At 34.5% G+C, this 18894-nt stretch overlaps 1 protein-coding gene across 1 annotated transcript in view; it reads left to right on the top strand.

The window, feature by feature from the left end:
* LOC128984765 (septin-1-like) overlaps positions 1–13982 on the top strand; it is a 28195-nt gene extending 14213 nt beyond the window's left edge. Inside the window, exons 7-9 of the mRNA XM_054404134.1 lie at positions 95–255; positions 1196–1297; positions 13364–13982. Coding sequence (XP_054260109.1) covers positions 95–255; positions 1196–1297; positions 13364–13490 — 390 coding nt within the window. The 3' untranslated portion in view covers positions 13491–13982. The remainder of the gene's footprint in view (positions 1–94; positions 256–1195; positions 1298–13363) is intronic.
* Positions 13983–18894: the final 4912 nt, after the last annotated feature.

Genomic DNA, 18894 nt, shown 5'->3' with positions numbered 1-18894 from the left:
ACGCGGTTTTTATTAGAAGCTGCAGTTAAAACGAACCAAAAGAATTTTGTCACTTGCTACTGCTGTTCACTTTTGATTGTAATTGTTTTTGCAGCTGCGACAGTTGAAAGAATCGGTGCCATTTGCTGTGTGTGGATCTAACACCCTGCTGGAAGTAAGAGGACGCAAAGTCCGTGGCAGACTCTACCCGTGGGGGGTGGTGGAAGTGGAAAACCCCGAGCACTGTGACTTCATCAAGCTGAGGACAATGCTCATGTCAGTCATTAGATCACCTTTATAAAAAAAGATTTTAATACGTTCCTCAATATGCTTTACCACAGCTATGTATTGCTGTGTTTTACTCCTATTTAAACTTTACACAAAGCCATTTTCAGTCAATAGAAAAGGTATTAGTCACTTATTTGAATGTTATAATGATGCAAATCCCATAAATTTTTGTATACAGGCATAAAATAATGTAGTAATATTTTAAATCGAACCTAAACGTTATGTGACCAGACAGAAAGTGCTTTAGACTGCCAGACCTTAAAATAAAGTAACTGCTTTAAGCCTCAATTAAACTATGCTAAATTATTAGCAGCTAGTGAGTGAGAACTGCTAGTAAATACCGGTTCTCACTTGGTAGTGACTTTGAACTTTTAAAATAATTCTAGCTCTAACCATGGTGCCAGTTTGTAAATTAACGTCGTCTGATTGAGGGTTGTGGATAACATTACAGAGAGAGAGTGAAAAATTGATGATATAAAAAAATTGAGGGATGAAAATGCTAGAATTTCTAGGTTTTTAAATGGTGGTTACAATGTTCTGATTCGTAGTCTACTCTACTAAAATTTCAGTTAATCCCTTTTCTAAAAGGTGAAAACCTATTTTTAGACCTGTCCTGTATAGTGGAGTGGAGAATGTACTTCACAATAACAAAATACACCATCTTAAAAGTTTGAATTGAATTGAATTGATATATTGGATAGCCTTTACTTTAGTTTCTTTTTTAGTTTAGTTTCTTTTCCAGTCAGTTCTTTTAGTTTCTTTTCATGAATTAAATACAATTTATGAACCACATTGAAAGTATTGAAACTCTTTCTTACAAATTCAATATGATAATTCCAATTCAATTTTCTGTCAATATTTTTATCTTGTTTGAATTCTTTCTGAGTCATATTGTTTGTTTTAGTTTTTACATTAATATTTTTTGTAGAACACACATGCAAGATTTGCAAGAAGTTACCCATGAGGTTCACTATGAAAACTACAGATCCGAGCGGTTAGCCAAGGGTGCACCTGTACCAAAACGAACCACGTAAGTAGGCCTATGTCTTTTTAACAAACTTTTTAATTATTATTAATATTAACACGTTCACTGCACATGACGAGTAATCTCGTCACCGCTGGTGCTTTCCATTGGCGCACGACGAGTATACTCCTCAAAACGCCGTTTACAAACTTTTTCCAATGCGAGGTTAGCCACTGCTGTGAGACGTTGTTTATTGTGCCAGTGTTATACTTCAATCTGGTATAAACGTTCAGATCCGACTATTTTATCGGTGGTAGGGATTGTTAATAATTTATTATAGTGTGGGGGTTAGGCTTGGATCTAATTACAGTAGAGTCCCGCAAACTGGGCGTAATGTGGACTGGAAGGATGCCGAGTTTGTGAAATGCCGGGTTATCGGGAACTAGCGTTAAAAACAAGAACAATGCTATTTTTAAGCTTATTAAGTACCTCTTTTATTCATATTTATATTACAAGTTAGTATCAAGTCATCAGATATAGTACAAAAAATCATTTGTACGAGCTGAGAATGATTTGACTTGAGCTGGCTGTGGCTGGCTTGAGTCCATGTTTAACTCGGACTCAAAAAATCACTAATTTTCTGAGTCAGGTGTTGGCCGAGTTATCCAGACTGCCGGGTTACCGAGTGCCGAGTTTGCGGGACTCTACTGTACATGAAATAGAATAACTATAATGAATGTACTGTAGCATTGTGGAAGCAACCTAATTTTTAAATTGCGCTTGACCGCTTTTTTGCGGCATTTTTTTTATGGTGTATCCAGGTACTTCACCCATTATTTTCCCTTCATTTGGTTATTCCATTCACTTAGGGCCGGCTAGCAGTATTGTTTAGTACTGCTACCTGTTGGGTTCTTTGTAAAACTACGTCCACAATGTCTGGGATGTAGTATATGCCTCTTATTTGGATGAAACTAAATTTAAACGTTTCTGCGTACTCTTCCACGCAGAGCATTAGCTGATTGCGCCGCTGGCCATCGCGCAACCACATTGAACGTGTTAATAGGTTTCAATTTAAAGTGGGGATTTACTGGTCCCGAAATTTAGGGAATTAAAGGTTTAGACTAAGCGATTTAGCAATTTATTCCCTATTCAAATAACATTAGATTTAATGAGTACTTAGGTTTGCAGTTACAAGTAATGTTATAAAGTGTGCTTTTTACCAAAATAATAATAGCTTTGTATGAAAACAAGCAAATTACAACAGTTTACTTTTTCTCCATAAGAATAACATGGGAATTTTAAATTTTTAGTTTATGAAATGTTCTCCCTAACCATTTGGTTTACAATAACCATTCAATGTACTAAATTGTTTGTTTAACATTATTTAAAAAGAAATTGAGATATTTGATTTTTTGATGATCAAAAATGGTGAAAATCATTACCGGTACTCCATAAAACTCCCAAATAAACCTTTTCCCATGTTCTGATCATGCTGGTTCGCAAACTCGTTTGAATAAACAAGGGTTTGTATGTACGGTCAATATAATCAAAATCTGATTATTTTTACTCAAGTTATCGTGCTAACAGACATATATTTATAGACTTGATGAAAGGATATTGTTTTTTCCTCTGGGGACATGAAAACAAAAAAGTAAAGGGTCCCGGGTCTAGGTCTTACCATGAGACCTATAAGGGAATGTTGCTGGAAGTCAACGGTCCCGGAAGATCAAATAATTTATACCTGTGCCGCTAGGTCAAAAACTACAATGTTTGCAGTGTCTGTAGATCAAAAGTCCCAGTAAGTCAAATAGTACAGTCCGAGCTAAAAACGTGGTCTATGTTAAAGCAATTGACTTATTGGGAATTTGACCTAATGCAACAGCAGTTTTAATATAACGAAATACGGTAAAATACAAGTTCAGTTTCGCTGAGTCAACAGTGCCGGAAGATCAAAAGCAGTAAAATTGAACGTCGATTCAGTGTAAAGTAGACCTCCTGCAACGCTTACTACACCAACAAAACTCGCTTTTAGTTACTTCGTGTTTTGTCATAATTAGAATAGAGCTAAAATTATCATATTTGGTACATAGCTTACCTATAAATGCTTCTTGCCAACTGTTTGGTCAACACTGTAAATAGGTATAGTTTATGTAATGAAAAGCCTTTCGTTAAAATTTGTGGCATAAAATACCCGCAAGGACGATCTGAAAATTTCTGGTTATTATGTACGTTTGTAAAAGGAGATCCATTTAATTGTAGAACTATTTAATGAGTTATAATGTAGTCTACACATAAACTGTGTAAATCTATTACACAGAAAATAATACCTCGAATAGAATCTATTACCTCGGAAGGGTTGAAACCTGTCCAAACTATCATATATATTATTAAAACGTAAATGGGGTTTTTACACATTCTGAATCAACCAGTCGACGGATTTTCATTATTTTTGTGTTGAAAGAAAGATAATTTTGAGAACTAGGGAATGCCAAAGCCATAATTGTAATTAAGGGTCCTAGTTTTTTTTTAAATTAAGTTTTAATTTTTAACAAGTCTAGCAGCCGATGCTATCCTTCTAAGCTAGCTTTTAGTACATTATAATTTGATTAACATAACAGCTGTAAACATTCAACATTTGTGACACAAATTCAGCATTTGGAAACAAATTTAAAGACATATTTAGAGTTTACATATTTATACTATGTGTAATGCTGACCATTGATACATTCAATTCTTAATTTGACTTGGCTGATGCATGTATATGTTGATCTGGCCTAATAAATGACTTATTTACTTATTATTGACTTATTGACTTAGGTATGAGGATGGCAGATTAATTAAATGTGCATAGTAAAATAGTAGGATGTTCAAATTATTTTTTAAAGGAATCTTTGTAATCATTGATTTGTTTTAGTCTCATATAATTTGTTTTAACTAACAGCTGGTTGAATGTAATATTGTTCTATATAACTATTACGTTTTTGGCGAATTTCCCATATAGGGAATAAGCTATTACCGTAGTACTTATGGTAACACCTGGACCCGGGACCGATTAAATTTTTCGTTTTGAGGTCCCTAGAGGCCAAAAACACCATCCGTTCAAATTCATATATACAGGGTGATCAACTCAAGGAGGCCACCATTGGGAAATCGGAAACGGTATGAATTAGAGAAAACTTTAAATGGGGGACATTCCTTAATTTTTTGTGGCAGTTAAAAATGTGATTTTAGTTTTTTGATCATGTTTTTGGATAGAATATGCAATTTAAAACTTTTTTAGCCTTGACATTTTTTTGATAAACCCACTCGTTTAGGAGTACAGCCTATGGAAAAATGACTTCCGGTGTACATTTTACATCATGTAGCTCCTAAACGAGTAAGTTTAGAGCAAAATTGTAAAAAGTAAATTAGTCTTAGAATTGCATCTACATTCCTTAAAGACTAAAAAACAACAAGTTTTCCACTTTTCAAGTTTGCCGTCATTTTTTTAATAATATAATTCATATTTTTAATGAATTTTATGGTCTTTTTGGAATGTGGATGCAATTGTAAGACTTTTTTACTCTTCGCATTTTTGCTATAAACTTACTTGTTTAGGGAATGTTGCTGGAAGTCAACAGTCCCGGAAGATCAAATAATTTATACCTGTGCCGCTAGGTCAAAAACTACAATGTTTGCAGTGTCTGTAGGTCAAAAGTCCCAGTAAGTCAAATAATACAGTCCGAGCTAAAAACGTGGTCTATGTTAATGGAATTGACTTATTGGGAATTTGACCTAATGCAACAGCAGTTTTAATATAACGAAATACGGTAAAATACAAGTTCAGTTTCGCTGAGTCAACAGTGCCAGAAGATCAAAAGCAATAAAAGTTAACATCGATTCAGTGTAAAGTAGACCTCCTGCAACGCTTACTACACCAACAAAACTCGCTTTTAGTTACTTCGTGTTTTGTCATAATTAGAATAGAGCTAAAATTATCATATTTGGTACATAGCTTATCTATTAATGCTTCTTGCCAACTGCTTGGTCAACACTGTAAATAGGTATAGCCTTTCGTCAAAATTTGTGGCATAAAATACACGCAAGGACGATCTGAAAATTTCTGGTTATTATATAAGTTTGTAAAAGGAGATCCATTTAATTGTAGAACTATTTTATGAGTTATAATGTAGTCTAAATATAAACTGTGTAAATGTATTACGCCTCGGAAGGGTTGAAACCTTTCCAAACTATCATATATATTATTAAAACGTAAATGGGGTTTTTTCACGATTCTGAATAAACCAGTCGATGGATTTTCATTAGTTTTGTGTTGAAAGAAAGACAATTTTGAGAACTAGGAAATTTCAAAGCCATAATTTAAAATTAGTGTCCCAGTTTTTTATAAATTAAGTTTAAGTTTTTAAAAAGTCTAGCAGCCGATGCTAACCTTCTCCAATAGTCAATGCTTCTAGCTAGCTTTTAGTACAACATAATTTGCTTACATAACAGCTGTAACATTCAGCATTTGTGACACAAATTCAGCATTTGGAAGAAAATTCAAATCCATACTTATGGTTGACTTATTTATACTATGTGTAATGCTCACCATTAATACATTTAATTCGTCGGTACGAGGATGGCAGATTAATTAAATATGCATAGTAAAATACAGTAGTAGGATGTTCAAATTATTTTTTAAAGTATTCTTTGTAATCATCGATTTGTTTTAGTCCAATATAATTTGTTTTAACTAACAGCTGGTTGAATGTGCTATGTATACTCATAAAAGGCAAAGCCCTCACTGACACACTCACTCTCACTCACTCATCATCACTAATTCTCCCACTTCCCATTTACCTAGGAGGCTGAAATTCGATACACCGATTCTTTGGGCATTAAATAGGAAAACTGAGTAATTTTTTTTATGATAGGGCATTCGAGCTTCGCCCCAGTGGCTCTGGAGTTTCCCATGTTAACCTTATGATTTTTCATATTTAAAAGAAATTAATGAATCTTAACAGCTGTGTCAATTAAACAATTTATGACAACAGCTAATTTGCAACCAAAAGCTGAGTGAGCGTTTCGAACGAACTTCAACCTGGAGGCGAGTTAACACCAAGGCAAGTGAGCTCAGCGAACGAGCTCCAACCTAAAGGTGAGTGAGCGTAGCGAACGAACTTCAACCAGGACGTGATTGAGCCATGCGAACGAGCTCATCTTGAAAATTAATTAGTTAAACGGGGCAAAGCCAGCGGGTACAGCTAGTTATTCTATAGAATTATTAGGTTTTTAGCGAATTTCGCATATAGGGAATAAGCTATTACCGTAGTACTCATGGCAACACCTGGACCCGGGACCGATGTAATTTTTCGTTTTGAGTCCCTAGAGGCCAAAAACACCATCCGTTCAAATTCATATATATGTAAGTGTATAAGACATTTTGGGGACTTGACTTTTTCGGGTCTCAAGAATTTATACGAAAATACACTATTGCAATATTTTGAGGACTTGAATTTCCGTATGTGTATAAGACATTCTGGGCACTTGACTTTTTCGGGACTCGAGAATTTAGTACTTTTCGAGGACCTGTGCAATTTTTTCCATTCCAAATGCAGCGCGTTATCGATCTTCACCCTTGTGTGGGTCTCCCATTCACTGACGGAATGTCTCGTGGCGTATGACGACCGGATTTAAATAGTCACTTTACACTCACTTATCTCGTTATTTTTTTCAGCATATTCGTTGACCCGTCTGCAGGTCTTATGTTGACGGGCTGTCAGAGCGTCTGTTGTAATAACTGGAATTCCTTATGTATGTTTGCTGCTGATTACGGTGAAGTATTGTTAGAAATTCCACCTAATCTTTAAAGTTACCCATTAAATTCATAGAAATAATAATATTTAACTGTTTGACGAGTACCCCTATTGTAATCAAAATACTAAACGGCCCAACCCAATATTTAATACAAGCCAAAGGTGTCTTATAGATTCCGAGTAAATTATTATAAACTATCAAATGGAGCATGTAAAGTGCATTATAAATAATCAACAAACCCTTACATAATTGACTATTGATTCAGTTACTGATTCGGGAATTACAATTGCTGATGATAACTGAATGCTCTGACCTGAAGCAGTGTTCTTCTTTACTTCTTTACCTATAAAACACATGGGATTCAGCCTTTCTTCACTGATCACGTAATGCGTGATTTTCTATAAAGTCTTGGAAAAATAAAAGGAAAAATAGATAGAATACAGGTGTACTGTATGTGGTTTACACACAAATATTCATCAAACTGTGTGATAGTTTGTTATAGCAATGAACAATTTGAGAGTATCGTATTGTTTAAGTCGATGGAAAATCTCTGTTGATCCTGTTTTACAAGCAAACCAAAAATATACAGTAGTCACCACTCTATGCGACATATTCTAACCAGAAAATTGTAATCGTATGATTCTATAAGCATTGGTAGGATTGCAAAGTACTACACAAACATTATTTCAAGGGTAATAACAGTCACAATTTCCGCTGACTTTAAAAGAGTCAAATAAACTATTATACAAATAGACACAAAACTGAATGGAACAACTAATAGAAATTCTCACGATGTACATTTGTTCGATATAAGCATTGAGTATACACGTCAGTACATACGTGTATACCCAATGATATAAGCAACGGTTCTTGCAATTTATTGCTTATTGTTTTTTAGAGTTGTTTTCGGACTTACTCTTGTTTTCGGACTTACTCACACTCGTATAAGGTTTTCCACGTTTTTCATTGATAATTTAGCCATGTTGCTTTGAAATGGCGACCATACAAATGTATGCATTTTAAGCCAAGTATGAATGGAGATGAGTGTGGGATGAGTGGAGCGATCTTGTTGTCCTGTTTATGACTAAGGCCGACATAATCCTTAGACACAGCTGTTAATTAATAGTGCATACAGTCAATTAATAGCAGCAGAGGTCAAGTTTGGTATCAAATTAAAGGTTTTATTCATAAAAATACATTGCCGCAAACCCAAACTCAAACGAAGATGATGATAATAACGTTAATGAGGTCACTAAAACGTATCGTTTGAAATTTAACAGCTGAAAATAAGTGAAATAGAAAAGGTTTTGGTTAAATCCATCAAATTGTAATTGGACACTAGTAAATACTAGTGCACTTGTTGCTACCTCCCCCCTTCGGTTTCATGTATTCCTCTAAATCAGTTCAAACCTAGGAGGATTAAACATTAATGTTACCTAATTAATGTTAAATCCTCCTAGATTCAAACCTGAAACACCCAGATCGAAACTCGCCTGTCGTTATTTTACCATCGCCTTTTTTTAAAATATATTTTTCAAAAAAGAAAGATTATATTGATTTACTTTGGATTTTAAAAATGTTAACGTTTTATTTTGTTAAAGACTTATGGTAATACGTAAATATTGTGGTGTAGTAAAGTATATTATACTGTAGTTAAGTGTTAAATTTTGAAATTTTAGGGTGAATCGAGATGAATCTGTTTTTATAACATGGGTCTCTCCTACATTAACATACATACCAAGTTTCATAAACATCGGTTGGAAAAGTGCAAAGATAAATATTTGTATGTAAAAAATACAAAATGGTGGATATCTGGTTAACGAAACGATTTCGGAAAAAATGTTATCCTTGATTTTCTGTTTATTTTGACCCAAGGAATTACTAGGTAAAGTATCTCCCCGCTTATTTTTAACACCCTGTTTATGATGTATTCTTATAAGTGAAAAATGTAAGCTGGTAATACAGAAAGATGTTTTATAAATAATATGAATGTACTGGTGATCTGTATATTCATCTTTTTCTTGTTCTTAGAACTGTAAATTAAAAGTCCACTCAGCAGTCGCATCGTACGATGTAGTTCTTTCCATGGGTTGCGAAATGCTAAATTTGCCGTCCTCTTCAACCCAAGTTATCTATTGAACCACTGATTGTAAAAAAATCAAAAAAATATATTTTACGCATCACACTTTTGGCTACAACTTTGCCACAGACGAAACCTCACTAACCCAAAAACAAAAAAAATCTCGCATGCTAACTTTTTCATGTTAGAAATTACGATTTAAAACTATTTCACCATACATATCAATTTTTATTAATTATATCGGTAAATAGTTTAAAGTTCCAACAAAATAGTCATCGAGTAGGACTAACCAAGAAGCTCTGTGCCAATTTTCAAAATTTTAGCACAACTTTAAGTACACCAAAACACGAAATTATTGAAGTCATGCGTCGAGAGGACTATCGTTGTTTTTAACAGATTATACTTTTGACCTTCCGGCACTGTTGACTCAGCGAAACTGAACTTATATTTTATCTTATTTCGTTATATTAAAACTGCTGTTGCATTAGGTCAAATTCCCAATAAGTCAATTGCTTTAACATAGACCACGTTTTTAGCTTGGAGTGTACTATTTGACTTACTGGGATTTTTGATTTACAGACACTGCAAACATTGTAGTTTTTGACCTAGCGGCACAGGTATAAATTATTTGACCTTCCGGGACTGTTGACTTTCTGCAACGCGTCCCTTGTTTAGGAGCTACATGATGTAAAATGTACACCGGAAGTCATTTTTCCATATGCTGTAACTCCTAAACGAGTGGGTTTATCGAAAAAATGTCAAGGATAAAAAAGTTTTTAAATTGCCTATTCTACCTGAAAATGATATAAGCAACGGTTCTTGCAATTTATTGTTTATTGTTTTTTAGAGTTGTTTCGGACTTACTCACACTCGTATAAGGTTGTCCACGTTTGTCAATGATAATGTAGACATGTTACACCCGTTGTCACGAATATGTTTACAAGTTTTCCGACTGTTTTTGAATAGCGATACATTTTTTCACATACTTAAGAACCACCTGATTTCGTGCATTACATGTTCGTCTCAATTTTATTTGCTTTAGTAGGCATTCTTTTGGTTGATGAGGACTTCAATAGGTCCTTTGCTCATGAAATATATTACTTAATTAATTTTTATTGTTTGGTAAAATGGATTAAATTATCCAGCAAACCCAAATAGAAATAGTAAATATAGTATTTCAAAAAAATCAGTAACATGTTAATAATGTAGCCTACATTATTTCCTTGAATTGCATAACAGCAATTAATTGAGCTGATCCTTATATAAATAAATCAATATGTTCTTCATAGGCATAACATGGGTTCTTTAAGAGCCACTGGGGCTGAGCCCAAGGGATTTTAAAACGTAAGGTTGGTTTGCAAATGTACGTGACACGCTCTTTCTAATGAGACATGATTGGTCAAAATCGCCTAAGAAATGCGGAAGAGTTCAACGGAAAAATTTCATGTTGGCGTTTACAGTATGGTTGAAAAGTCCTGGATTGGCTATATTTTTTTAACAATATAGATAAAGTAGTGAGACTTGGTATATCAATAATAGCCATAAATATCTACTGTCTTAAGCTATTATCACTTTTTCATCCCTTAAGGGGGGTGGACCACAAAGACTAAGACAAAATTCTTATATAATTTTAATACTATTTTACCTGTTTTTGAAATGGCGACCATACAAATGTATGCATTTTAAGCCAAGTATGAATGGAGATGAGTGTGTGATGAGTGGGCTGTAGGCGGAAAAATACGAACAAACTAAACTATTTATTAACAAAACTTTTTTTGTGTTGAAATTTAAAGACAATGGTCTCAAACTCTACACCGAATAATGCTAATTCATAATGGTTATTATATCTATGATCGATAATGTAGCCATGTTGCTTTGAAATGGCGACCTTACAAATGGATGCATTTTAAGCCAAGTATGAATGGAGATGAGTGTGGGGTGAGTGGAGCGATGTTGTTGTCCTGTTTGTGACTAAGGCCGACATAATCCTTAGACACAGCTGTTAATTAATAGTGCATACAGTCAATTAATAGCAGCAGAGGTCAAGTTTGGTATCAAATTAAAGGTTTTATTCATAAAAATACATTGCCGCAAACCCAAACTCAAACGATGATGATAAGTCGCTAAAACGTATAGTTTGAAATTTAACAGCTGAAAATAAGTGAAATAGAAAAGGTTTTGGTTAAATCCATCAAATTGTAATTGGACACTAGTAAATACTAGTGAACTTGTTGCTACCTATCCCCTCTTCGGTTTCATGTATTCCTCTCAATCAGTTCAAACCTAGGAGGATTAAACATTAATGTTAATTAATGTTAAATCCTCCTAGATTCAAACCTGAAACACCCAGATCGAAACTCGCCTGTCTTTATTTTACCATTGCCTTTTTTTAAATATATTTTTCAAAAAAGAAATATTATATTGATTTACTTTGGATTTTAAAAATGTTAACGTTTTATTTTGTTAAAGATTTATGGTGATAAGTAAATATTGTGGTGTAGTAAAGTATACTATATTGTAGTTAAGTGTTAAATTTTGAAATTTTAGGGTGAATCGAGATGAATCTTTGTTTATAACATGCGTCTCTCCTACCTTAACATACATACCAAGTTTCATAAACATCGGTTGGAAAAGTGCAAAGATAAATATTTGTATGTAAAAAATACAAAATGGTCGATATCTGGTTAACGAAATGATTTTGGAAAAAAATGTTAGCCTTGATTTTCTGTTTATTTTGACCCAAGGAATTACTAGGTAAAGTATCTCCCCGCTTATTTTAACACCCTGTTTATGATGTATTCTTATAAGTGAAAAATGTAAGCTGGTAATAAAGAAAGATGTTTTATAAATAATATGAATGTACTGGTGATCTGTATATTCATCTTTTTCTTGTCCTTAGAACTATAAATTAAAAGTCCACTCAGCAGTCGCATCGTACGATGTAGTTCTTTCCATGCGTTGCGAAATGCTAAATTTGCCGTCCTCTTCAACCCAAGTTATCTACTGAACCACTGATTGTAAAAAATTCAAAGAAATATATTTTACGCATCACACTTTTGGCTACAACTTTGCCACAAACAAAACCTCTCTAACCCAAAAACAAACAAAAAATCTCGCATGCTAACTTTTTCATGTTAGAAACCACGATTTAAAACTATTTCACCGTACAAATCAATTTTTATTAATTAGATCGGTAAATAGTTTAAAGTTCCAACAAAATAGTCATCGAGTAGGACTAACCAAGAAGCTCTGTGCCAAATTTCAAAATTTTAGCACAGCTTTAAGTACACCAAAACACGAAATTATTGAAGTCATGCGTCGAGAGGACTATCGTTGTTTTTAACAGATTATACTTTTGACCTTCCGGCACTGTTGACTCAGCGAAACTGAACTTATATTTTATCTTATTTCGTTATATTAAAACTGCTGTTGCATTAGGTCAAATTCCCAATAAGTCAATTGCTTTAACATAGACTACGTTTTTAGCCCGGACTGTACTATTTGACTTACTGGGATTTTTGATCTACAGACACTGCAAACATTGTAGTTTTTGACCTAGCGGCACAGGTATAAATTATTTGACCTTCCGGGACTGTTGACTTTCTGCAACGCGTCCAAATATTCACAAATGAGCATGATCGGATTCTGGGAACAGGGTTGTATGGGTATAACATGAGTTTTTTCCATTTTTGTCCCCCGAAACATAACATTTTGCGATTTCTTTCAAAGTATCTTTTATAGCTTTAATAAGCAAATAATAAGTATACACCTAAAAGTGACAAAAAAAACTGTTTTTTCATTATGTCTTAATTTCTTATGTCTTCTCCTGAAGAATAAATAAACTATTGTAGTTTTCTTTGTTCAGGAATATATTTTTTTCATACTAAGCTATTAACCAAAAGCTTTTAACTAAGCTAATTTAAAAACACACCTTTTTTCTTTCCTTGTAGTAGCAAACCTAAGTGTTCATTAAAGTCAATGTTATTTAAAAATCAAATAAACCTTATAATTAGCACAAGGGGGTATTTAAGTAAAAGTCAAACCAGTTAAATGTAGATTTGTGTTTCTAATAATTTTAACCTAGATGGCAGAAAAGTCTCATAAGTAATTAACTATTGATCAGTCTGAGTTAGAATTTTGTTTTAGTAAGAAAAAAAAGAAAGAAAACTACGCCAATAACAGTGACCCCCTAAAAATGTAAGGCTAGGACTGCCCTTAATTAATTGTGCAATTACTGGATTCTGGTCCTTATTTAGGTCGCTTCCTGATCATGAGAAGACAGATGACAAGGACAGAATCCTGCAAGAAAAGGAGGCGGAATTGAGAAAAATGAAGGAGGCCCTTGCAAAGATGCAAGCTCAAATGCAAATAAAACACAACTAGTACTGCTGGCTGCCTTATATGGAACTTTTGTCTCAACTAATGATGTGCTTTTGATATAAGGATTTATTTATATATTGTTTAGTAAGTTGCATAAAATGACTATGATGCGTACGTATATAGTTACTATAAGCATTGTTATTTTGTAATCAAACGGACAGTATAACCATTGTATTCTAGTTAGTTATAAAGAATACTCGTTAATAATTTTTCATAATTTTATATTTACATTGACTGAGAAACGCAATACCTTTGAACCTCATTGTCTTTTTTTGTACGATTATGTTTTTGTAAACATAATTAATTTTGTCTAATTGAGCTTATTTTGCTTTGGAAGAACTTTAATGTTGGTAAACTAGTCACTATTAAAGAAAGACATCGAATTGTTTAAGCTCTATTTTGAATTAAATTGAACTCTATTCTAGAAGCTAGCTGTAAGAATCTCAGAAAATTCCTTATCATATTTTATTAATACCGAATAAAATATTTTTAGTATTTTTTGTTTCTTTCATTAGTTCCTAAAATGACTTGATAGTTTAGAGCAGAGTAGAATCTTTTTAAAGTTGAGTTGTTCTGGTTACAATCAAGCTTTTGAATTTATGGGATTAGTAAGTTATCCATACTGTAATGCTGTGCTGTGCTGTAGCTGGAGACATAAAATGATTCTTTATTGTAAACCACATAACTTGCCGTAAATTGTCACTAAAAGGGTAGTGAATATTGTATAAGTGTGTTACCAACAAATTCTTTTCATATTTTTATCCGACTTCACCACATGTTATCTTATCATTGTAGTGTCTTGGAAGTGAATACACAAGGTTCTAAGTAAACAGTAACCCCAAGTAAGATGTCCTGGGTTTGTCAGAGTAAAGGTAAACACAGTAAACTTTATGATATTAAATTCAGTTTTCTCTCAATATTTCACTTTATTTAAACATGGCAGAGATTTTTCCCCTCTGCCTTGGTGATTTCCAAAAAATATACCTTATATGTCAGTGTCTTAGCAAAGGGGAAATGGTATTAAAAAAGGATAGTAATTCTTGACAATGTAATTCAGAGGCGTTAGGGATCAAAATATGAAAGGCTTCAATGAATAAGAAAATGTACTAAATTAACTTCAAATGAAGTACTAAAACATTTTCCAAAAGCTAATACATACAGAAGACCCAATTACATAACTAAGGAAAATTAATTACCAGCACAGTTATTAAACTAAAACGAATGGTGAATTATTATTTATGAATTGGCAAGCAACTATCAAAACAAGATACAATACAAGTCAAACATGACATACATATTTTGATGAGATTCCCACTGTAGACTACACTTAATAAAATTAATATGCCTTAAAAGGCAACAGGCCGTTTTGAAAAACACTATCACATACACTCATGACTGAACTGGAACTTCAAGGTATGAATGAGCAACCAATCCGATAGCAACTAGGAGACTGTCTCAATGAATCCCTAGTTTCTTTGCTGATTTTAACTGCCTTCAGCTCCCATTGGTCAAGACAGTCCATGTGGACTTGATGATTGGTTGTCCAAAAAGTGCGTGGATCGCAGATTGTCTTCCGTCTCTCTCTTTGATGAGCGGATGCAGAGTTGTCAAAGCAGTGAAACTATTGGACAGGATGTTTTACAAGTTGATTTTTTAACAGATATGGGTTTAGTGTTTCAATTTTAAGAACCGAACTTCCATTACAACTGTTTATAATATTTGAGTTTTGTTTCCTTTTGGTTTAAGTGTCTAGTGTAAAATATAAAATATATTTTACTATAAAAAATATAAAAAGTCACGTCCCTCTAATTTTGTTATAATTTTCTAACAACAATAATAAACCATTTACTTAACATTGTTATTGATTTATATCTGGAATGCAGATAGACAAATTTTAAATCAGGCATCAGAGCCTAAAATCCTTATTTAATTCTGCATCCTGTCATAATCACAATCAGTGCAATAATGCAATAATAATCTAAGGAATACTATGATGAAGTATACTTGTTTATAACACTATAAACAAGTATCCAGTGGTACCACCTACATAAAGTCAAATCTAAATATATTTATGATTTTTACAATGGGGTTAATATTATGAAATAAATATTACAATTTAAATTAATTTTGTGCCAATTCCCCCCCCCCCCCCATACCTTCACGGCTCCTACAAAGCTTTGGTGGAACACTTAAGAACACCAGGGCTGAGAAGGTGCTGTTTAAGAACACCAGGGCTGAGAAGGTGCTGTTTAAGAACACCAGGGCTGAGAAGGTGCGTTAGGAGGCAGGAGTTGTCTTCCACAGAGCTATCGTATGTTTGAACATGGTTTACATTGTAGCAGACTTTTAACTTTATTATTGTTTGATTAAAGTTGTTTTAATTCATGAATGAGGCCAGTTATATTTTATTAAGTGGATTTCACCTAAATATTCATGTATTTTTTTCTTCAAGCATGAAACTAGGGACGGGACTGCTATTTATGTAAAACTTGCAGTGCGAAATAGTTTACTTCATTTCACAATATAATTCATTATGGTATCTGAAGATACATTACAAGCAACTCTGAACACTCCTATGTTGGTAAGTCAACCAAAATAAGAAAAATTTGACCCGAATTCAAGTGACATTGATGTTTGGAATATTAGATTCAAGCATTCAAGGCAAATCTGTTTTTGGGCAACATGACAAATAATAATATTATAAGATGTTTATTTATTGACCTAGTTGATACGGTTTATTTATATCAGGGTACCATAGGTGGATAGTAGAGTCCGTAATTTGCAAGCCAAAAGAAATTGGTGAATTTACTTATGAACAATTTTATGAGCTTTTGTTGAAACATTTCAAGCCAGTAACGTTTAATCTTTTCCCGGCTATGCAAGTTAATTAAAATAATTAGCCAGTAGTTGTGATTTTTCTTGTATCAATATGTTCTCATTACTTAATTTATAATGGACACTATTAGACCTAATTTACTGTAGAACTGCAATACTGTTTCTACTGTGCAATGGTCAGTTGAATTGGTGTGGAATGCCACTATGGCACCTGCCTGGAGTATCTGTTCTGGATATGCCATCAGACCCTCGGGAGCCACTCATCTTTACTCTTAACACGTTCGCTACCAATCGCCGCATATATGGGACGCTGTCGTCATTACCACAGACCGAGTTGTACATTTTAATATTACACATTGACTGGGTATCACTTGGATAACGGTACACGCAGACCACGGGCCAGTGATGTAAAAAACAGTTTTGCCATCTATTATATGACATCACCAATCATTATATCCACAGACAAAGTGACAGACATCTCTGTAGACCACTGCAGAGAATTCAGGGCCTTCAAATGGTCCAAATGAAATAAACATTTATTATTTTAGCGGTTGCGAACGTGTTAATGTCCTTTCAGCCAACTTGAGTTTGCTTGCTACTACTTCCAAAACTACTTAACGTTTTCACTTTTTGGGAGTCTTCATACAAGATATCAAGCTCCCCTCGACCTTGCAGTTAGTTCTCGATGTATGCTGCTCTACCTTGACTTGGGTTAATTTAAAAGGGAATAAAGAGAAAGTAATGCAAAGGATAGTTGGAGACAAATGTTTGACTCAGAGAACCCAATTGAGTGAGAATAGGCCTAGTACTATAAGATTAAGGATAAAAGCCTTACCAGTTCTCAGTACCCTGATCCTTTTGGGAGATTTTTCCTGGTAGAAGAGACGGATTAGGGGAGTACCCAGTTGTGACGTGCACATAATTTTACCCTATAGTAGAGGGGGAGTAGAAGGGTAGTGATTTTGGAGACATACTGCCTCGGCACATGTGAAAGCGCTTGATAACACAGTCACTTGCAAAACAAACAATTTTACCCTTACCAGCAGTTGTGGCAGGTTGTTAATTTATAATACACCCAATTCGTAATACACAAACGCCTGTTGCAGCTGTAAGCCCAACCAATGCTGAAGAGGACAGCTTAATCGACTCACACGACCGCGGCAAAATCGTGAAAATCTACCTTTAATCAAGGGGACGTCATCGTCGACACCCATGATCGTGGAGAAATCAGGAACATCCCTGGCAGGCCGCAATCACAGGGACATCATTATCATCCCCCGTGATCGTGGAGCAATCATGAACATGACTACATCAAGGGAACACCATCATCGTCACCCGGACCGGCAATTGCAGAGAAGTGTGAAAATCTCCCCTAAATAAGGCTATCATCACCGACACCCGCGAACGCAGTATAACCGTGATCTTCTCACAACTTCACGGGGGCATCATCATGTCACCTGCGGCCACGCGGAAATCAAACATCTCCCCTGGGCCGCGATCACAGGGACATCATCATCGTCACCTTCGAAGGTAAGCGTAAAGACAGAGTCCTCCTGGTATGCACATAAAGTAAAGGTCTTTAGTAGGCCTTGTAAAAAACAATGCCGCAAATTTGAGCTCAAGAGAACAACTGAGTTGGTAATAGATGGCAGCCGTTCAAAAATTCAAAATGGCAAATTCAAGAAATCTTTGAACAGCTGCCATTTTTGACTCGGTTGTTCATTTTAGGCCCGGTTTGCGGCATTGTTTTTAGTTCAACGAGACCTTCAACTTGGTGTACATATCAAGATATGCTTACTTTTAAGATTTTCAACTTACTCCCTATGGGCCATCCCCCATAGGCGACATCCGATCACCATGTACACAAAAAGTAGCTTACTATTACCAATAATGACATTCCAAATTTGGTTGTGAAGTCTCTTTTTGATTTGAAGTTATAAGTCGTCCTAAGATTTAATTGTCACCACGTATATCACTCTTGTTAAATATTTAATCATAATGATACTAATCAAAATCTAAAATAGTATTAGGGGGCCTACCGTGAATAAATACAAAAAGACGTGGGAAGAAAATAAATTATCTAAAATTTAATACTGTACTATGGATAAGGAAAAAAGTGAACATCTCATGTGTTTTCCTTGTTCTACCATCGCGTCACCCAAAAATAGAATCGCGACCTTGACCTTGATCTTTGAGAGCGATCCAGAACAGTGGCCGCGCCTGCACCTGCGCAGTGCGACCGAAAATGATATGACTCAACGCCACGTATGAGTCATGCGCGAATCAGCATCCCGCGCTGCACTATATTCTGACTCGGTCACTACTTTTCTTGGAAGAGTTTATTAAATTCATAATTGGCTTATGGCAAATGTACCAGTGTTGTGTATATTTGCATTTTGCCGAGTGCATTCAGTACCGTGTCTTCACTCTTGTTACACCACAGTCGACAGAAATTAATGTGTTTATAAGTCATAAGTCGTTTATTCAGCAAAATTAACATAAAATACATTAGCTACGTCAAAAAATTATTATTAAATATTGTACGTCTTAAATAGTCAGTCGCTAACTCAAT

The sequence above is a fragment of the Macrosteles quadrilineatus genome, unplaced genomic scaffold (genome assembly GCF_028750875.1).
Source record: "Macrosteles quadrilineatus isolate MER2022 unplaced genomic scaffold, UCM_ALF_1.0 Scaffold_1__1_contigs__length_201487025, whole genome shotgun sequence".
Lineage (NCBI taxonomy): Eukaryota > Metazoa > Arthropoda > Insecta > Hemiptera > Cicadellidae > Macrosteles > Macrosteles quadrilineatus.
This window is presented reverse-complemented; position numbering and strand designations above follow the sequence as displayed.